At 41.0% G+C, this 17,517-nt stretch overlaps 1 protein-coding gene across 1 annotated transcript in view; it reads left to right on the top strand.

The window, feature by feature from the left end:
* cerkl (ceramide kinase-like) overlaps window positions 1-17,517 on the top strand; it is a 210,632-nt gene that overhangs the window by 126,824 nt on the left and 66,291 nt on the right. Inside the window, exon 5 of the mRNA XM_063052059.1 lies at window positions 4,339-4,481. Within this exon, the coding sequence (XP_062908129.1) occupies window positions 4,339-4,481 (143 nt within the window). The remainder of the gene's footprint in view (window positions 1-4,338; window positions 4,482-17,517) is intronic.

The following is a 17,517-nucleotide window of genomic DNA, read 5'->3' on the forward strand; positions in this document are numbered from 1 at the left end:
AGCTAGAAGGTGATAGGTGAAGCCAGGGGCAGTGGGGAGGGGGAAGAAGCTAGGAGGTGATAAATGGGAAAGGGCTGGAGAAGAAGGAATCTAATAGGGGAGAAAAGTGGGAGAAAGGGAAGGAAGATGGTCACCGGGGGAGGTGATTGGCAGGTGAGGAGAAGAGCTCAGAGGCCAAAGTGGGAAATGAAGAAGAGGGATGGGGGAGGTGAAGTAAAAATTACCAGAAGTCAGAGAAATCAATGTTTATACCATCAGTTGGAGGATACTTGGATGGAAGATGATGTGTTGTTTCTCTAAGCTGACTGGCCTCATCGTGGCACAAGAGTAGACCATAGACTGGCATGTGGGAACAGGAATGGGGATAGGAATTGAAAAATCCGATCACTGGGAAGTTCTGCATTTCGTGAATGGAGCTGAGGTGCTCGACAAAGCAGACTTCCGATCTACATTGGGTCTCCTCAAAGTAGAGCAGGTTGCACTGGGAGCATCGGTTACAGTAGAAGACCTCCAACAGATTCACATGTGAAATGTTGCCTCATCTAGAAGGACTGTTTGAGGCTCTGAATGGAGGTGAAAGAGGGGGTGAATGGGCAGGTGTAACGGTTCTGCCTCTTGCAGGGATAAGTGTCAGGAGGGAGATTAGTGGGGAGGAATGAATGAACAAGGGAATCAGGGAGGCAGCAGTCCCTGCAGAAGGTAGAGAGTGGGTGGCGGGGGGGGGGAGAGCTAAAGATGTGTTTGGTGGTAGGGTCCAGTTAAAGAAGACAGACGATGCTGAGAATGATGAATTAGATGCGTAGGCTGATGGGCTGGGAGGTGGGGGTAAGAGGAACTCTATCCATGCTAAGCCAGCAGGAAGATAGGGGTGAGTGTGGATGTTCAGGAAATAGAGGAGATGTGGGTGAGGGCAGCATCAGTGGTGGAGGAAGGGAAACCCCATACATTAAAGAATGAGGACATCTCCAATGTCCTGGAAAGGAAAGCCTCATTATGCGAACAGATGTGGAGTAAAGGAACTGAGAAAAGGGATTGGCTAGTGAGATAGGGATGTGCCTGTCCTAGCATGCAAAGTCAACTCTGGCAGACTAGGCAGATGAGATCTACCCAGTAATTAGTATTACTGTTAATTACTTTTATTCACCAGGTGTGCTGGCGAACCTGAGAATCTGCATCATACCAATATACAGTATGACACTGAGATCTCTTTACTTAAGTTATAGATACGGAAAGTAATGTCAGAAACAATAATTCACGCCACACACTAGAATCAGAATCAGTTTTAATATCACTGGCATATGTTGTTTTATATGTATATATAAAATCCTTCCGGTAAGATGGCAGATTGCTCAGATGGATGGTCACTCCGGATCCAATCACAGATGCATGTAAGTCTTTTTTACGATCACAAGACCATGTTGGTCATTGGTAACGTAGAATACTGCAAGCCTGGTTCACTGCTTCACTGGTGAGATTGATGGCAGGGGTTGCCGAGGCGGTGCTCGCCCATGTCTGCTCGGTGCTGCCCTCTGGTGTTTGCTTGGTGAAAGAACAAGTTGACCAGGGTACCTTGCCATCAATTGTGACCGTTTTATCTGAAATCATCACCATATGTGCTATTGGTGCTGTGTGCTGTTGGTAATGTGTTTAGCACCTTGGCCCTGGAGGAAAGCTGTTTTGTTTGCCTGTATTCATGTATGGCTGAATGATAATTAAATTTGAACTTCTGTTGCACAGCTATATATATGGCCCAGAATACCAAAAATTTTTATCTTACTCAGCTTCGTAAATATACACCATATTATACCTGTGAGGACAGAAAAAAATTATATTTTTTCTACTTTTGATTTCTTCTCTTGTGTTGGTAATAAAGCTCCGTTTATTCAATACTTAGCCAGGATTTATTTGTCAATATTGTAGCAGCATGAAGAGCACCCATTTCTAAGGCTGCTAAACCTGCAAGAATTGCCAATGAAACCTCAATGTATAGTTTTTGAAGACAAAATAAAAGGATTCACAGTTGATATGTGGCTGTAAGGTTCATTAGTAGTCACTCATGGAATGAAAATCAACAAACTACAAATAGCATATTGAAGTTAACCTACCTCAGACTGCTGCAGATTGAATCATGACATTTAGTATAAATTTTAAATAAAATTCTGGAGACTGGGATTTGAACAACAGCTGTTTTGCTTTAATTGTAAATTTCATCTTGAAAATAAGCTTTATCTGCTCTTTGGGCAATTGTTTTCGCCCTAATATGGCAGCATATGGTTCATTTCCCAAGTTGGTGGTATACCTGGATGCATAAACATCTGATAGAGGACTTGGTATACTCAAGTATACGTCTTCAGCGCTGTGCTCACAACCCCTCTTCTCAAATTTGTCTCCATATTGCTTGAAGTTAAGTTCTTATCCCTTTCTAAACTTTATTTATTCTGGATACTTCAGTAACCTCTCTTGTAAGGAGAAGAATTTCCTTCCCTTTTACTTTGTCTGTACCTTTCCAGTCTGTTGAATCCAACCCCTACTATTTGAGTTAAAGCCCTATCCACAGCCCTGGTTATGAGATTTGCCATGACCCTACTCCCATCCTGGCTGCAGTAGAGCACTTCCCATCAGAACAGCTCCCCCCTTCCCCAAAACTGGTGCCAATGCCCCACAAATTCAAATACTTTTCCCATTCCAGTCTTTGAACCACATATTTAGTACCCAAATCTTATTGATACTCTTACAATTTGCATGATTTATAAGGCATTGGTCAGACTGTACTTGGGGTATTGTGAGCAATTTTGGGCCCCTTATCTAAGATGAGATGTGCTGGAATTGGAGAGGGACCAGAAGAGGTCCACGAGAATGATTCTGGGAATGAAAGGGTTAAAGTATAGGGGCCTTTGATGGCTCTGGGCCTGTACTCGCTGTGCCAGGAGGGAGATCAATGGAGAAGGATGAGTAGACAAAGGAGTTGGGAGCAATCCCTGCGGAGAGCAGAAATTGGGGGGAGGGTAAGATGTGCTTGGTGGTGGGATCCCACTGGAGATGTCGGAAGTTATGGAGAATTACGTGCTGGATGCAGAGGCGAGTGGGGTGGTAGGAGAGGGCACGAAGAACCCTATCCCTGGTGTGACAGCAGGAGGATGAGGTTGAGGGCAGATATGTGCAAAATGGAAGAGACGCAGGTGCGGGCAGCATTGATGGTGAGGAAGGGAAGTCCGTTTCTTTGAAGAATGAGGGCATCTCAGTTTTTATAGAATGAAAAGCCTCATCCTGAGAGCAGGTGTGGTGGAGACGGAGGAACTCAGAGAAGGGAATGGCTTTTTTTTTCAAGTGACAAGTTGGGAAGAGGTATAGTTCAGATAGTCAGTGGATTTATAAACGATATCAGTAGATAGACTGTTTCCAGAGATGGTGACAGAGAGATCGAGAAAGGGGAGAAAGGTCTTAGAAATAGACCAGGTAAATTTGAGGGCTGGGTGGAAGTTGGAGGTAAAGTTGGTGAAATCAACAAGTTCAGTATGGGTGCAGGAAACAGCATCGATGTGGTCATCAGTGTAGCCTAGGAAGAGTTGGAGAACAACGCTGGTGTAGGCTTGGAACATGGGACTGTTCCACGTAGCCGATGAAAATGCAGGCATAGCTGGGGCCCATGTGAGTGCCAGTGGCTACACCTTTGGTTTAACGGAAGTGGGAGGAGCTGAAGAAGTTGTTGAGGGATTTAAATGAAAATACTGCAGATGTTAGAAATCTGAAATTAAATAGAAAGTGCTGAATATTTACTGCAAAGCAGACAGATAATCTTTCATCGGGAAAGGAGCTAAAATGCATAAAAGAGGGGGAAGAGATGATGAGGTCAGTATGCAAGGTCAGTGTTAGGGTGATAGTAGGATCAGTTTAATAATAAAAGGGGTGACAGGGCAAGTGAAAGTTTGGAAAGATTTTAATGAATACCAAAAAATAATTTTGGAGAATGTGTGAAAAGGGGAATATGAGTAATATGGAATTATTAGAAAACTGAATGCTGATATGAGAGATAATAACTAGAAATGCTAATTATCTGAATTGTTGAATTCAGTGAGTCTGAAAGGATGAGAAATGTGCACCTAATCAAGAAGTGTATTATTCCTCCCTTACATTGGAGTTTAGTACAAGAGGTCAGAGTTGGAGTGAGATGGAGAAATAAGGTAACGTGCAACTGAAAGCTTGGGCAAAATTTCATTTAAATATGCATAAAATTATCATATTTCTTGTTGCATTCCTCTATGTGTAATCTTTCTTGTTCAACTGAAATATAATAATTCCTCTAATACAATTTCTTATGGTTTGTTTGTTGCTTTTTAGAGTGGTGTGCGTGGGTGGTGATGGAACTGCCAGTGAGGTTGCTCGTGCCTTACTGCTCCGAGCACAGATTGATGCTGGGAAGGACGTGGATTCCAACTTCACGCCTGTCAGAGCACCACTTCCTCTCGGCATAATACCAGCAGGTGGGCTTGCAAAGTGCTGACTCATCTGGAAATGCATCTGTTCATATTCTGTTTATCATCCTTCCATAATTTAAGTTAAATGACTACATTTATTATATTGAGGTGTGAGTGCTTACATACATGTATGTTTGCACATGTGCAAGTGTGTGTGTGTTTGTGAATGCAGTTGCACAGGTTATTAAAGGCATGTTTTGGGAGATGATTGATTATAAGATCTATAATAAATATTGATTATTGTGGAATGGCAAATAGAGCTTTTTTAAAAATCACTGTATGTCTTTGTTATTGTTAGTTTCTATATCTGACAATTGCCTAAAAGACTCCATTGTTATTATGAGCCTCTTTGAAGAATATAAGATTATAATTTTATTTTTCATGCTATATTGCAGAAACCATCTTATTAGGTTATCAGACTGCATAAAGTACACTGGACAGCAATTTTTTTTTGAAAATGTTGCATCCTCAGAAATTTTTGTGTATGTGACAAACTACTTGAAGCTGAGTACAAATATAATTTCAGACTACTTGTATCAGGTAGGAATTTGGAGAGACAAGACATTAACTTTTATTGAATATAATGCAATTAATTCCATAATGGTACTGATGCCTTGCAATAGTTCAACTAAGCTAATTATGTTTTGTTGATGATTTTCTTGTACTCAGTGTCTGAGGCTCCTTGCTTAAGTGTGCAACAGAAATTAACCAACATTGATCGATTCCAGTAGTTTTGATACTGTTACTCTGTGACTGCAATGTCCTGGTGAAATCTTTCACCATGCTCATCCTAACAGTGCCACGATTTGCAGGGAAGAAGTCTAAATGGCAATGGAGAAAGTTAATCGTTAGTGACATGTTGCACTTCATGATTTTGTATGCTTGAAACATGTTGTCAACCAGCTGCAAGTAGTTTGTGCTCTGTAGTTGCCATGAAAATTTTCAACAACACCCTTAAATTCATGCGATTTTCTCTGGTTGCACTATAAGTTCTTTGAATTGCCTGTCATTGATGACCAGTTTGATTTGTGGACCAACAAAATTGCTTTCCATAATCTTGACATCAGTTATTCTGGGAAATATCAATCTCAAATATCAAAATCGTTCACAGAAATTTTTGTGTCAGGTGACAGCAGACTCCATCCTTGCAGTCTTGAACCCAGTAACTGTACTTTTGCCATTGACAAACCCAAGATTCCGATCAAATCATTTAATTCAGATTAACTCTGTATCAGTGTTGTTTTCCATTCCTGGCTTGTGCATCATGGCATCTTTGTCTGCCTTCTCTTAACTCCATCTATCTGGTGGCTTTGGTACTGGAAGACTATCGTCATATGGTATTCAATGGATTTGCTGTTTTTAACAGAGAAACCAGACACACTAGTCAGACAGAAGTAGCAGTCTATCATACGATCCTTCTGTTCTCGCCATATCATTCGGGACAGTGAATGGCATTGACTTTCAAGTACCTCTGAGCCAATCTCTAAGATCGACAGTGTGTGTTGCACAATAACTGTGAGGAGACTAGGCTTTGGCTTGGTTGCCAAGTTTAGATTCAAAGTAGAGATCATAGGCTTTCTTAATAAAAACAGTCATGCACTGTCATTGAGATTTAAGCATATACTTGCCACATATTTAACAGAAGGTATCGAGGTTGTTGCAACATTGGCGAGTTCATTTTGCTATCACAAATGCTCCTGAAATACAATTACTTTATTATGAGTACACACTATATGCTATACGCATCAACGTGGTTGCAAACTGATATCTATGTAAGCACAATGCATAGAATGGCATGTGCCTGATGCTTTTATAGATTTTCTGAAACCCGTCCTGTTGTGCGGCATTCACCCTATCTAAGCATGCCCAGGCATACCTGAACAAGATAGAAAACTTTTCAGCTTACATCGAGGGCAACATTTTAATTGACTTGAATTACAAATGGAAATAACAAACACAGGTGATTTCCAAAAAAAATGTATGTGATAGGGAAATTTCATGGTGATTTTCATAATCAGCAGCCCAAAATCCAAAAAATACACTCAAGTATTTAGCAAGCAAAATCAGCAACCTTGAAGTGATTATTTCATTTCAAACTCCTAAGGATAGCATCATATCAAAGGTCAAAGTAAATTTATTATAAAAGTATGTAAATATTAACCATATACAGCCCTGAGATTCATTATTTATTTAATGAGTTACAGTGTAGTTCCAGCCCTCCAAACTGCGCCGCTCAGAATTCCCCAATTTAATCCAAGTCTTATCACAGGACATTTTACCACTGGTACATCATTGGACTGTGGGAGGAAACTGGGGAACCCGGAGAAAACCCGTGTGGTCACAGGGAGAACGCATGAACATGCAAACTCCGTACAGGCAGCGGCAGGAATTGAACCTGGGTCACCTGCTTTGTAAAGCATTGTGTTAACTACTACGCTACCATACCCCCTCCCTTGCAGGCATTTTCAGGAAAGAACAAATACAATAGAATTTTATGAAAAACTATACAGAAACAGCCAAAGGTTGATAAACACCAATAGCAAAAGAAGGCAAATGTGTAACTAAAAATAATATTAACGTGAACAACAGACAACAGGAATTCTGCAGATGCTGGAAATTCAAGCAACACATATAAAAGTTGCTGGTGAACGCAGCAGGCCAGGCAGCATCTCTAGGAAGAGGTGCAGTCGACGTTTCAGGCCGAGACCCTTCGTCCATTAAGAACATGATATATTCAGAGTCATTTAAAGTGAGTCTGCAGGTTGTTGGATCTGTTCAGAGTAGAGGTGAGTGAAGTTATCCATCCTGGTTCAGGAGCTTGATGGTTGTAGGATAATAGCTGTTCCTTAACCTGGTGGTGTGTGATCTAAGCCTTCCGGACCTCCTGCCCAATGGTAGTAGTGAGAAGAGGGCGTGACCTGGGTGGTGGGGATCTTTGCTAGATGCTGCTTTAATGTGGCAGTTCTCTATATCAATTTAATCAATGGTGGGGAGGGCTTTGTCTGTGATAGACTGCACAGTGGCCCCCACTTTCTGTAGCCTTTACTGTTCCAGGGCATTAGTGGTTCCATACCAGGCTGTGATGCAACCAACTGGGTACTCCACACTGTGCATGTATACAAGTTTGTCAAAGTTTTTAGTGACATGCCAAATCCATGTAAAGTTCTAAGAAAGTAGAGACATTTTTGTTCCTTCTTTCTGATGACAATTATGCGCTGGCATCAGGACAGATCCTCTGATATGTTGATGTCAAGAAATTCTTTGCCACTGACCCTGTCAACCTCCATTCCCCTAAAGAGGACTAGCTTATGGGAGTGGTGATCATTACTCAGTTTAAGGTTAGTGATAAGGATGAGTCTGGTCCTTGGATGAAAGTGCTAAATTGGGGAATGGCAATTACGACAAAATCTACAGCAGGAACTGGAGAGAGGAAATAGAGAGCAGCTTCTTGAAGGTGAATCCACATGGTGTGTGGGAGTCCTTCAAAGGGCAACCAGTTACAGTTCAAGACCAGTATTTTCCTTTAAGGATATAAGATAAGAAGGCAAGTTTTGGAAATGTTGAATGACAACGATATTGCAAGTTTAGCAAAAAAAAAGGAAACATATAGAGGAAAATTAAAGTGGATAAATCCCTGGGACCTGACAGGGTGTTCTCTCGGACCTTGAAGGAGACTAGTGTTGAAATTGCAGGGGCCCTGGCTGAAATATTTAAAATGTCGCTGTCCACAGGTGAGGTGCCGGAGGATTGGAGAGTGGCTCATGTTGTTCCGTTGTTTAAAAAAGGATCGAAAAGTAATCCGGGAAATTATAGGCCAGTAAGTTTAATGTCGGTAGTAGGTAAGTTATTGGAGGGAGTACTAAGAGACAGAATATACAAGCATTTGGATAGACTGGGACTTATTAGGGAGAGTCAACATGGCTTTGTGCGTGGTAGGTCATGTTTGACCGATCTATTGGAGTTTTTCGAGGAGGTTACCAGGAAAATGGATGAAGGGAAGGCAGCGGATATTGTTTACATGGACTTCAGTAAGGCCTTTGACAAGGTCCCGCATGGGAGGTTAGTTAGGAAAATTCAGTCGCTAGATATACATGGAGAGGTAGTAAATTGGATTAGACATTGGCTCGATGGAAGAAGCCAGAGAGTGGTGGTAGAGAATTGCTCCTCTAGTGGAGACCTGTGACTAGTGGTGTGCCACAGGGATCAGTGCTGGGTCCATTGTTATTTGTCATCTATATCAATGATCTGGATGATAATGTGGTAAATTGGATCAGCAAGTTTGCTGATGATACAAAGATTGGAGGTGTAGTAGACAGTGAGGAAGGTTTTCAGAGCCTGCAGAGGGACTTGGACCAGCTGGAAAAATGGGCTGAAAAATGGCAGATGGAGTTTAATACAGACAAGTGTGAGGTATTGCACGTTGGAAGGCAAACCAAGGTAGAACATACAGGGTTAATGGTAAGGCACTGAGGAGTGGAGTGGAACAGAGGGATCTGGGAATACAGATACAAAATTCCCTAAAAGTGGCGTCACAGGTAGATAGGGTCGTAAAGAGAGCTTTTGGTACATTGGCCTTTATTAATCAAAGTATTGAGTATAAGAGCTGGAATGTTATGATGAGGTTGTATAAGGCATTGGTGAGGCCGAATCTGGAGTATTGTGTTCAGTTTTGGTCACCAAATTACAGGAAGGATATAAATAAGGTTGAAAGAGTGCAGAGAAGGTTTACAAGGATGTTGCTGGGACTTGAGAAACTCAGTTACAGAGAAAGGTTGAATAGGTTGGGATTTTATTCCCTGGAGCGTAGAAGAATGAGGGGAGATTTGATAGAGGTATGTAAAATTATGATGGGTATGGATAGAGTGAATGCAAGCAGGGTTTTTCCACTGAGGCAAGGGGAGAAAAAAACCAGAGGACATGGGTTTAGGGTGAGGAGGGAAAAGTTTAAAGGGGACATTGGGGGGGCTCCTTCACACAGAGAGTGGTGGGAGTATGGAATGAGCTGCCAGACGAGGTGGTAAATGCGGGTTCTTTTTTTAACATTTAAGAATAAATTGGACAGATACATGGATGGGAGGTGTATGGAGGGATATGGTCCATGTGCAGGTCAGTGGGACTAGGCAGAAAATGGTTCGGCACAGACAAGAAGGGCCAAAAGGCCTGTTTCTGTGCTGTAGTTTCTGTGGTTTCTATGGTTTCATATGATAAGGTCCTTGAGGAATATGAAGGAAGCAGGAAAGACCTTAAATAAGGAATTAGCGGGGCTAAAGGGGGCATGAAGTGTCCTTGGAAAACGAAAGTGACGTGAATCGCAAAGCATTTGAAATGTACATTAAAATTAGCGTCTGGTAAGATGGTGGTGTGCTTGGATGCAGTGGGGCAATCAAAGGTGTTACTGCCTTTTTTAAATGTCTTTTTTTATTATCACAACATACTGCTGGGCATTAAGAACTTCAAGTACTGCATGTCTACCCCATCAGTGAGTTGCTTGTTGACGGAGGAGCTAGACTTGTTGCAGATTGTGTTACAGCCTGGTACAGAGAGGCATCGGAATTGGCACACGGAGGCAGTGTACAGTCTAACAGCGAGTGATTGTCTTAATTGTTTTTCTTATGATTGCAAGACCCTGTTGGACATTGTTAATGGGGAATACTAAAAGTCTGGTTCACTGGTTTATTGGTGGGATCGACGGCAGGGGAGCTGTGTGGCCTCGGTTGTAACGCCACCCAGGAGAGAGACATCACAGTCTGTGCCTGGAGGCAATATGGCATGGCGTTCTTGCTGACATCGGTTCTACCCTCCCGTGTTCGCTCAGGGGATGACAAGCTGGATTGTGTTAGGTTATTATATAGCCTGAGTCATTAAGTTCATGATATGCATATATTTTGTGTGACTGTCTTTTACTACTGTCTCATATGTACGATATGTGCCTTATGCTGTGCATGACTGTTGGTATTGCATTTTGTACCTTGGCCCCAGAGGAACATTTTTTTGTGTGGCTGTATTCATGGGTATTCATGTATGGTTGGATGACAATTAAACTTGAACTTGAATTAAGAGGGCAGCGGGGGAAATAAAGAACAAATAAAGGACGCTATGCCTGGAGCCAGGGGAAGTTGGCAAGGTCTTAAATGTGTACTTTTCATCAGGACATTTTGATGTTGAAGGGCATATCGATTTAGAGGAGGAAGTGGTGTTGGGTCTTTTGGATAATTATTAAGGTGCCTAAGTTGCAAGGCCAAATGGGATCTATCCCAGGCTACAAGGGAAGAGATTTCCTGCACCTTAGCAGAGATCTGTGTATCCTTTTTAACCGCAGACGAGGTCCTAGAAGATTGGAAGTAAGCCATTTTTTTCCTTTGTTTAATGAAGGGTAAAAGGGACAAACTGGGAAATTAGTGAGCCTTACATCAGTGATAGGAAAATTACTGGAGAAGATTTTTAAGATAGGATCTATTGTTTGGAAAAACTAGACATTAGGAAAAGTCATCATGGATTTTTTGTGGATAGTCCTGTCTCTCACATTTGAAGAAAATGATGACGATAATTAGTGTGGTTAGGGCAGTGATTGTTATCTATATGGACTTTAGTAAAGTATTTGACAAGGTCCCCCCCCCATGGTGGGCTCGTCTAGAAGGTTAAGTCACATGGAAACCACAATATTTTGGTAGTTGGATACAAAATTGGCTTTGTCATAATCGACAAAGAGTAGTGGTGAAGGATTGTTTCACAGACGAGGTTTGTGATCACTGGTGGGATCAGTGCCGGGATCTCTGTTGTTTGTAATACGAATATATGTAAATTACCTGAATGAAAATATAGGTGGTCTGATTCGTAAGTTTGCAAAGGAGACAAAATTAATGCAGTTGTGGACAGTGAGGAATGTTATCAAAGAATACAGCATATGTAGATCAGTTGGAAGTTTGGGCAGAGAAATGGCAGATAGAGTTTAATCCAGATAAATGTGAGGTGTTCCATTTTGGGAGGTCAAATGCAACAGAAAGGTATGTGGAAAGGAAAGCTCTCCACATGTGGAATATATGGAATGATGTGAAAGGTTCGGAGAGGGTGCAAAAGAGGTCACCAGGATGTTCCCCACATTAGAAGTAGAGAATATTACAAAAGAAGTTGGACAAACTTGGATTGTTTTAAGTCCGAGACTGATGGGCAACCTTATATAAGGATATAAAATTATGAGATGCACAGTTAGGGTGGAAAGTCAGTCTTTTTTACCCCCAGAGTGGCAATGTCAAATACTAGAGGGCATAGTTTAAGGTGAAATGGAAAAAGTTTATAGGGGCTAAGTGAGGCACCTAGATTGCACTTTCAGAGGAGGAGGTGGAAGTAGATGCAATGGCAATATTTAAGAGGAATTTAGACAGGTACATGAACAGGCAGGGAGCATATGGATACAGATGTGAAGGGCTTTTTCCTCTGCTGTACTGTTGTACATTTTGTATTCCATATTCATGTTGAATTCCACATCCAATGATAGAGCATAATGATATATGTGCCGGGAATAAATTCAACTAGATTTGGAGCTGCATTTGAGTCCAAGTCCGAAGCATGCTGATATTTACCTTCAAGTTCCAGGCCAATGTTTACAGCACTGATACATTGTCCAATTTTTAATGCTGATTTCTTCTTTATTGTGCGATAGATAATTATCATGAATTAGAAATTATAATATCAACTATGTAAAGTGCAGTTGACTGTTTGAATGCTTGATATATATCTAAGTCAAACTTGAAGTTATAACTTATAGTCATTAGGCAGAAATTGAAAGATTAGGCTAAAATTAAAATAATTCCTGGTGAAACACATACAAAATGTTGAAGGAAGACAACAGGTCAGGCAGCAATTGTGGGAAGGAATAAACAGTTTGGTCTTGGCCCTAAATGTCAACTTATTTATTTCCATAGTTGTTGCCTGACCTGCAAAATTCCTTAAGCATTTTGTGTATGTTACTCAGGATTTCCAGCATTTCTTGTGTTTATCATTCCTGCTGATGTTTTATTAAGTTAGCTTAATGAAATTATGAATTTGATAATAGCATTGGCAGAAAAACATGCTTATTAAGTGATGTAAAATGATCGTATTAGCCTCAGCTTTCATTCTGATATTAACCAGAAGCACTGATGGGCAAGTATTTAATCTAACTGTTGTTAGACCAAAAGTTGTCAGCAAGGATGAGAGCATTTTGAAAACTTCACCCCAGATCTTTTGCTGATCGAGTTTATCATGGCCGTGACTTAGGCCTGGTCATTTTAACTCTAGCAAGGATTCTTCCTCTTGCTCAATTGTCTCAACCCAGAAGAGAGTTGTCTGGCTGATTTCCATTAGCTTCAATTTTACATGATATCCTTGTTATTACACTATACCATCTTCACACTTTCACCTGATTTCTGGAATTCTGAACTCTTATTTGGATATGACTTACGATGTCAGGAGCTGAGTAGTATTAAAGAAGCAGAACACAAATAAGCAGTTATTTGATGAGTAAGTACCTCTTGATGACACTGTCACAATGGTTTCTATCATTTTTCAATTGATTTGGAAAAGATTGATGAGACAATAATAAGTTGGATTGGATTTTCTTCTTTGAAACCAGGACATACCTGGGCAATTTTCCACATTATTTTGTGGATGCCAATGTTGCAGCAAATTAGAATGTTGGAATAAATTAGTTGGAGGTGCAGCTGGTTCAGGAGCACAGTCTTTAACACTGCAGTGCGTATTTTTTTTCAAACTCTAAAGCCTTGCTGCGTCCAGAGCACTCAGCTGTTTATTGATACCACATAGAGGGAACAGAATTGGATGAAGATGGTTTCTGTGCTGGTGGAGTCCTCAGGAGGAGGCCAAAATTGATTATCCATTTGACAGTACTGACAGAAGAAAGCTGCGAATGCTTCACAGTGAATTTAATCTTGTATTTCAGCTTTCCTTTTGTAGTCATAGGCTATATTCTGCAATCACTGAGGATCAAGCTGATTAGTGATCTGTCTCTTCTTATTAGCTGTTACAAGTCCATTGCCATTTGTGAATGACTGAGGCAGGGTAGGACTGCAGAGCATTGATCTGAGCTGCTGGCCATGGGATTACTTGACCCCATCTAGTATAGTTTATTGTTTGCATTTCAGAGATGTAGATTCACATTGCTGGTCTTTCACTTGTAAGTAGCTCTAACAGTTCTGCTTCATGACACACACAAGCTTATTTAAAAACCTAGTCTTGAGTTGCAAAATTTGTTAAAAATCTACCCTGTTTAGCATGATATCCATGTCCTTAATGTGATAATAAGACTTTGTCTCCACATCACTTTATTTTTTCTTACACAAACATTGTCATGGTAAGCTACACCTACTGCAGATAGGTAAGGATGAGCTTAAATAAATTTTATACACTTCATTCTGGGCAGCTTCTCTGGGAGGTGTTATACAGACTTGGTCGCTCATCATGAAAGATATTGAAGTTGATCACTCAGTGAACATTGTGTGTTGTTACTGCTGTCAGTTCTGTTTTCTTCTGTCAACTTCATTCTGGAGTGCTAACTCATCTTGGGGTGATGGATGGCAATTGGTCGCTTCTTGACTGCACACTATTATGGAGTTATTTTTTGTGGATCTTTCCTGCCTGTAGAACAGACTGTACCTAATGGCAGTGATTGGTAAGAATGCATGAGCATTGCCTGCTGGGCATCATTTAATGAGCATTACTGTTGCTTAACTAATATGAGGCACTGTCATGCAATTTCACTCTACCTTGTAATTTTGGCACAAGTTCCCAGGTGACAGTAAAGTGGTTTTATATTGTCAGCTAGATTGTTTGTGATGTATCTTTGTCAAACCCAGTGCTTAGAATCTCACTAGATTGGCTTTCCAAATGTGTTATTGTATTTCTGCAGTAGTTTCATACAGCTGAGTGGCCTAAGGATTTGTGTCTTGGACAGATAAAAGTACAATGTTGTGGCTGGGCTGGAATGGCATTTTTCCATCCATTAAAAGCATCAGTAAACCAGATATATTTTAATAACAATCCACTGGGATAATGCCAATACTGGGTTGTTATTCTGGATTTATGTAACTAACACCAATGGGAAAATTTGGAGTTTTATCTCTGAAAGATTAGTACTGGTCCCTGATTACTATTGCAATGATATAACTGCTAACTTAACTAAGCATATCACTAATGTATCTGGTCTTTAAAGAACTGAGAGCAGCTGATTAAAGCTGCTTGAACCATCCACCATTCCTAATGCTCTAATTACATTTTAAGAAGTGATATTGTAATTTGATGCCTGTGGTGATGACAGTTACTTGTCAAACTGTTAATTTCCTTCACTGCATTCTGGAGTCAACAGGAAATTAGTTGGACGAGTTGGGTATTATTTTGATTCAGTTGAACTAATACTTCTAGGTGCAAAGTTAAGGCAAAATATCTTGCAAGGATATTCTTTTTTAAACATTATCTACTGCTTGGCCTTTTGGAACACTTGTCTTGCACCCTTAATAGAGGTGAATGTGAATTTTCTCCCAACCCCCTCTCTGAGATTTTTTTAAAGAATAGTCTTTAAAAGTTCTTAATTTACACTTCTAAATAGATGCTATACACACATTTCTAGTTGTGAGCTAAACTGCGATAAATAAGTGATAAAAGAAAGGTATATCACAACTTTTAGTTTCTGCTTTGTTCTGTCACTGTTTTGTTAAAGTTAACATCAGGCATTTGGGTGCATAAGGATTGGTACTTTGGTGGTGGTAGATTATCGAACTAAATAACTTAATGCTTAGAACATTGTGCTTTGGCATTAAAATATTTGTCATGAAAGCAGAAAAGTTTTTTAAAAAATCGTTAAATCCGACCATTTGTAGATCTCAAAATGATAATGATGCAGAAAGATGATACAGGTGTCCCCCGCTTTTCGAACGTTCACTTTAGGAAACCTCACCGTTACGAAAGACCTACATCAGTTACCTGTTTTTGCTAACAGAAAGTGTTTTCACTGTTATGAAAAAAGGCAGCGCGTGAAAAAAGCAGCGCACGAAAAAAATCAGTGCGCGCCCCGAGCAGCCGCTCCTCCCCAGATTCGGAACTGCATTCTCACTGGCATTGCTTAAACACGTGCCTGTGAGCAGCCGTTAGCAAGATGAGTTCTAAGGTATCGGAAAAACCTAAAAGAGCTCGTAAGGGTGTTGCACTTAGTGTAAAACTAGGCATAATTAAGCCTTTTGATCGTGCTGAACAAAGCAAGGACAAAGTGGGTTTGGCTTGTGGAAGCTGACGAAGATGAGTTTGAGGAGGTTTTGGCATCCCATGACCAAGAACTGATAGATGAAGAGCTGATGCAATTGGAAGAGGAAAGGATAACAATCAAAACCAAATGCAGTAGCGAACAGACCGAAAGTGAAGTCATTCAGGAACTGAACGTGAAGCAACTGCATGAGATTTTCACTGCAATGATAAAGTACGACTTTAATTTTGAAAGGGTACGTCGGTTTAGGGCATATTTGCAGGATGGTTTGATTGCTTACAAAGAACTGTATGATCTAAAAATGCGCAAGGCTAAGCAGTCAAGCAAGCCTTCCACATCAGCCACAGCAGACGACGAACCTCAACCTTCGCCACAGAAGATGACCTGCCTGCCCTGACCGACGATGAGGTGACACCCCGGAGTCCCACCACCCCAGTGGTCCCAACCCCCGGACCGCGGACAGATACCGATTCACGGAGAATGCAGCGGTAGCCGGGAGGCACCCAGCACATCTTTAAGAAAAAAAGCCAAAATAAACAAGCTAGTTAATTAGGTCCCGCCCGGCATGTAAATCTCGGCCCAGATCAGAGGCGATTGCCGATTGCGTCACCTCTGATCTAGGCTGACATTTACGTGCCGGGCGGCACCTAATTAGCTTGTTTCTTTTGGCTTTTTTCTTAAAGATGTGCTGGGTGCGTCCTGGCCACCGCTGTACCCCTGCATTCTTCGTGGATCGGGATCGATATCGGTTCGCTGCCCGGAGGGTGGGGGCTACTGCACCACCCCAACCTCCGATGACTCAGCCTAACACACCATCATCAGTGTGCTCGCTGTCTTCCCGATTCCGATAAGTGATACTACACTGTACATACATTATTTCTACTTTATATCAGCTGTGTATTTTTGCATGTTATTTGGTATGATTTGGCAGCTTCATAGCTTAAAGGTTACTGGAGAGAGTGTTTCTGCCGAGAGCGCTTGCGTGAGATATTTGCTACGGAGAACAGTGCAGGCAATGATTGTGGAAAAGTATTTCTACTTTATATAGGCTGTGTATTCATCATATCATTCCTGCTTTTACTATATGTTACTGTTATTTTAGGTTTTATGTGTTATTTGGCATGATTTGGTATGTTATTTCTGGGTCTGCGAACGCTCACAAAATTTTCCCATATAAATAAATGGTAATTGCTTCTTCGCTTTACGACATTCCGGCTTACGAACCGTTTCATAGGAACGCTCTACCTTCGGATGGCAGGGGAAACCTGTATTGCAAAACTGGAAAAAGTTGTTAATATAACATGCTTAAGTGCAGAGTGAGTGATAAGACTGGAGGTGGAAGAGATTACATAATTGTAATTGGCTTTACAAGCACAATTGGTCCAAAGCAAATTATAATAGTAATGAGTTTTGAAAAGGATAAATAAATGTACGTAACAGGATCACACACAAGTGGGCGTTACCAATCCATCTTGCTCTCCATTCTCCTTGCTGTAGTCCTTTTCTGCCAATGTCCCTCACATTCTCTAAACACCTTTCTCGTTCCAATCCACTCCTTGCCATTCTTGCAATGTCTGTTGTACCTGCTGATCAGTTCCCTTCTTTCACTTGTTCTGTGTGCACCACTACCCCTCTCTTTCCTCTGTCATCTATTCATCTATGTCTCTATCCCCCTGACGTATTACATTCACTTCCCCGTCAAAGGACTTTACATGCTGTCACTCAATCTACAACCCTGATTAATAACTCAAGTTGTTACCTTAGGAAGAGTCAAGCCTTAGCTACATTTGC

Source organism: Mobula hypostoma, chromosome 6 (genome assembly GCF_963921235.1).
Source record: "Mobula hypostoma chromosome 6, sMobHyp1.1, whole genome shotgun sequence".
Classification (NCBI taxonomy): Eukaryota; Metazoa; Chordata; class Chondrichthyes; order Myliobatiformes; family Myliobatidae; genus Mobula; species Mobula hypostoma.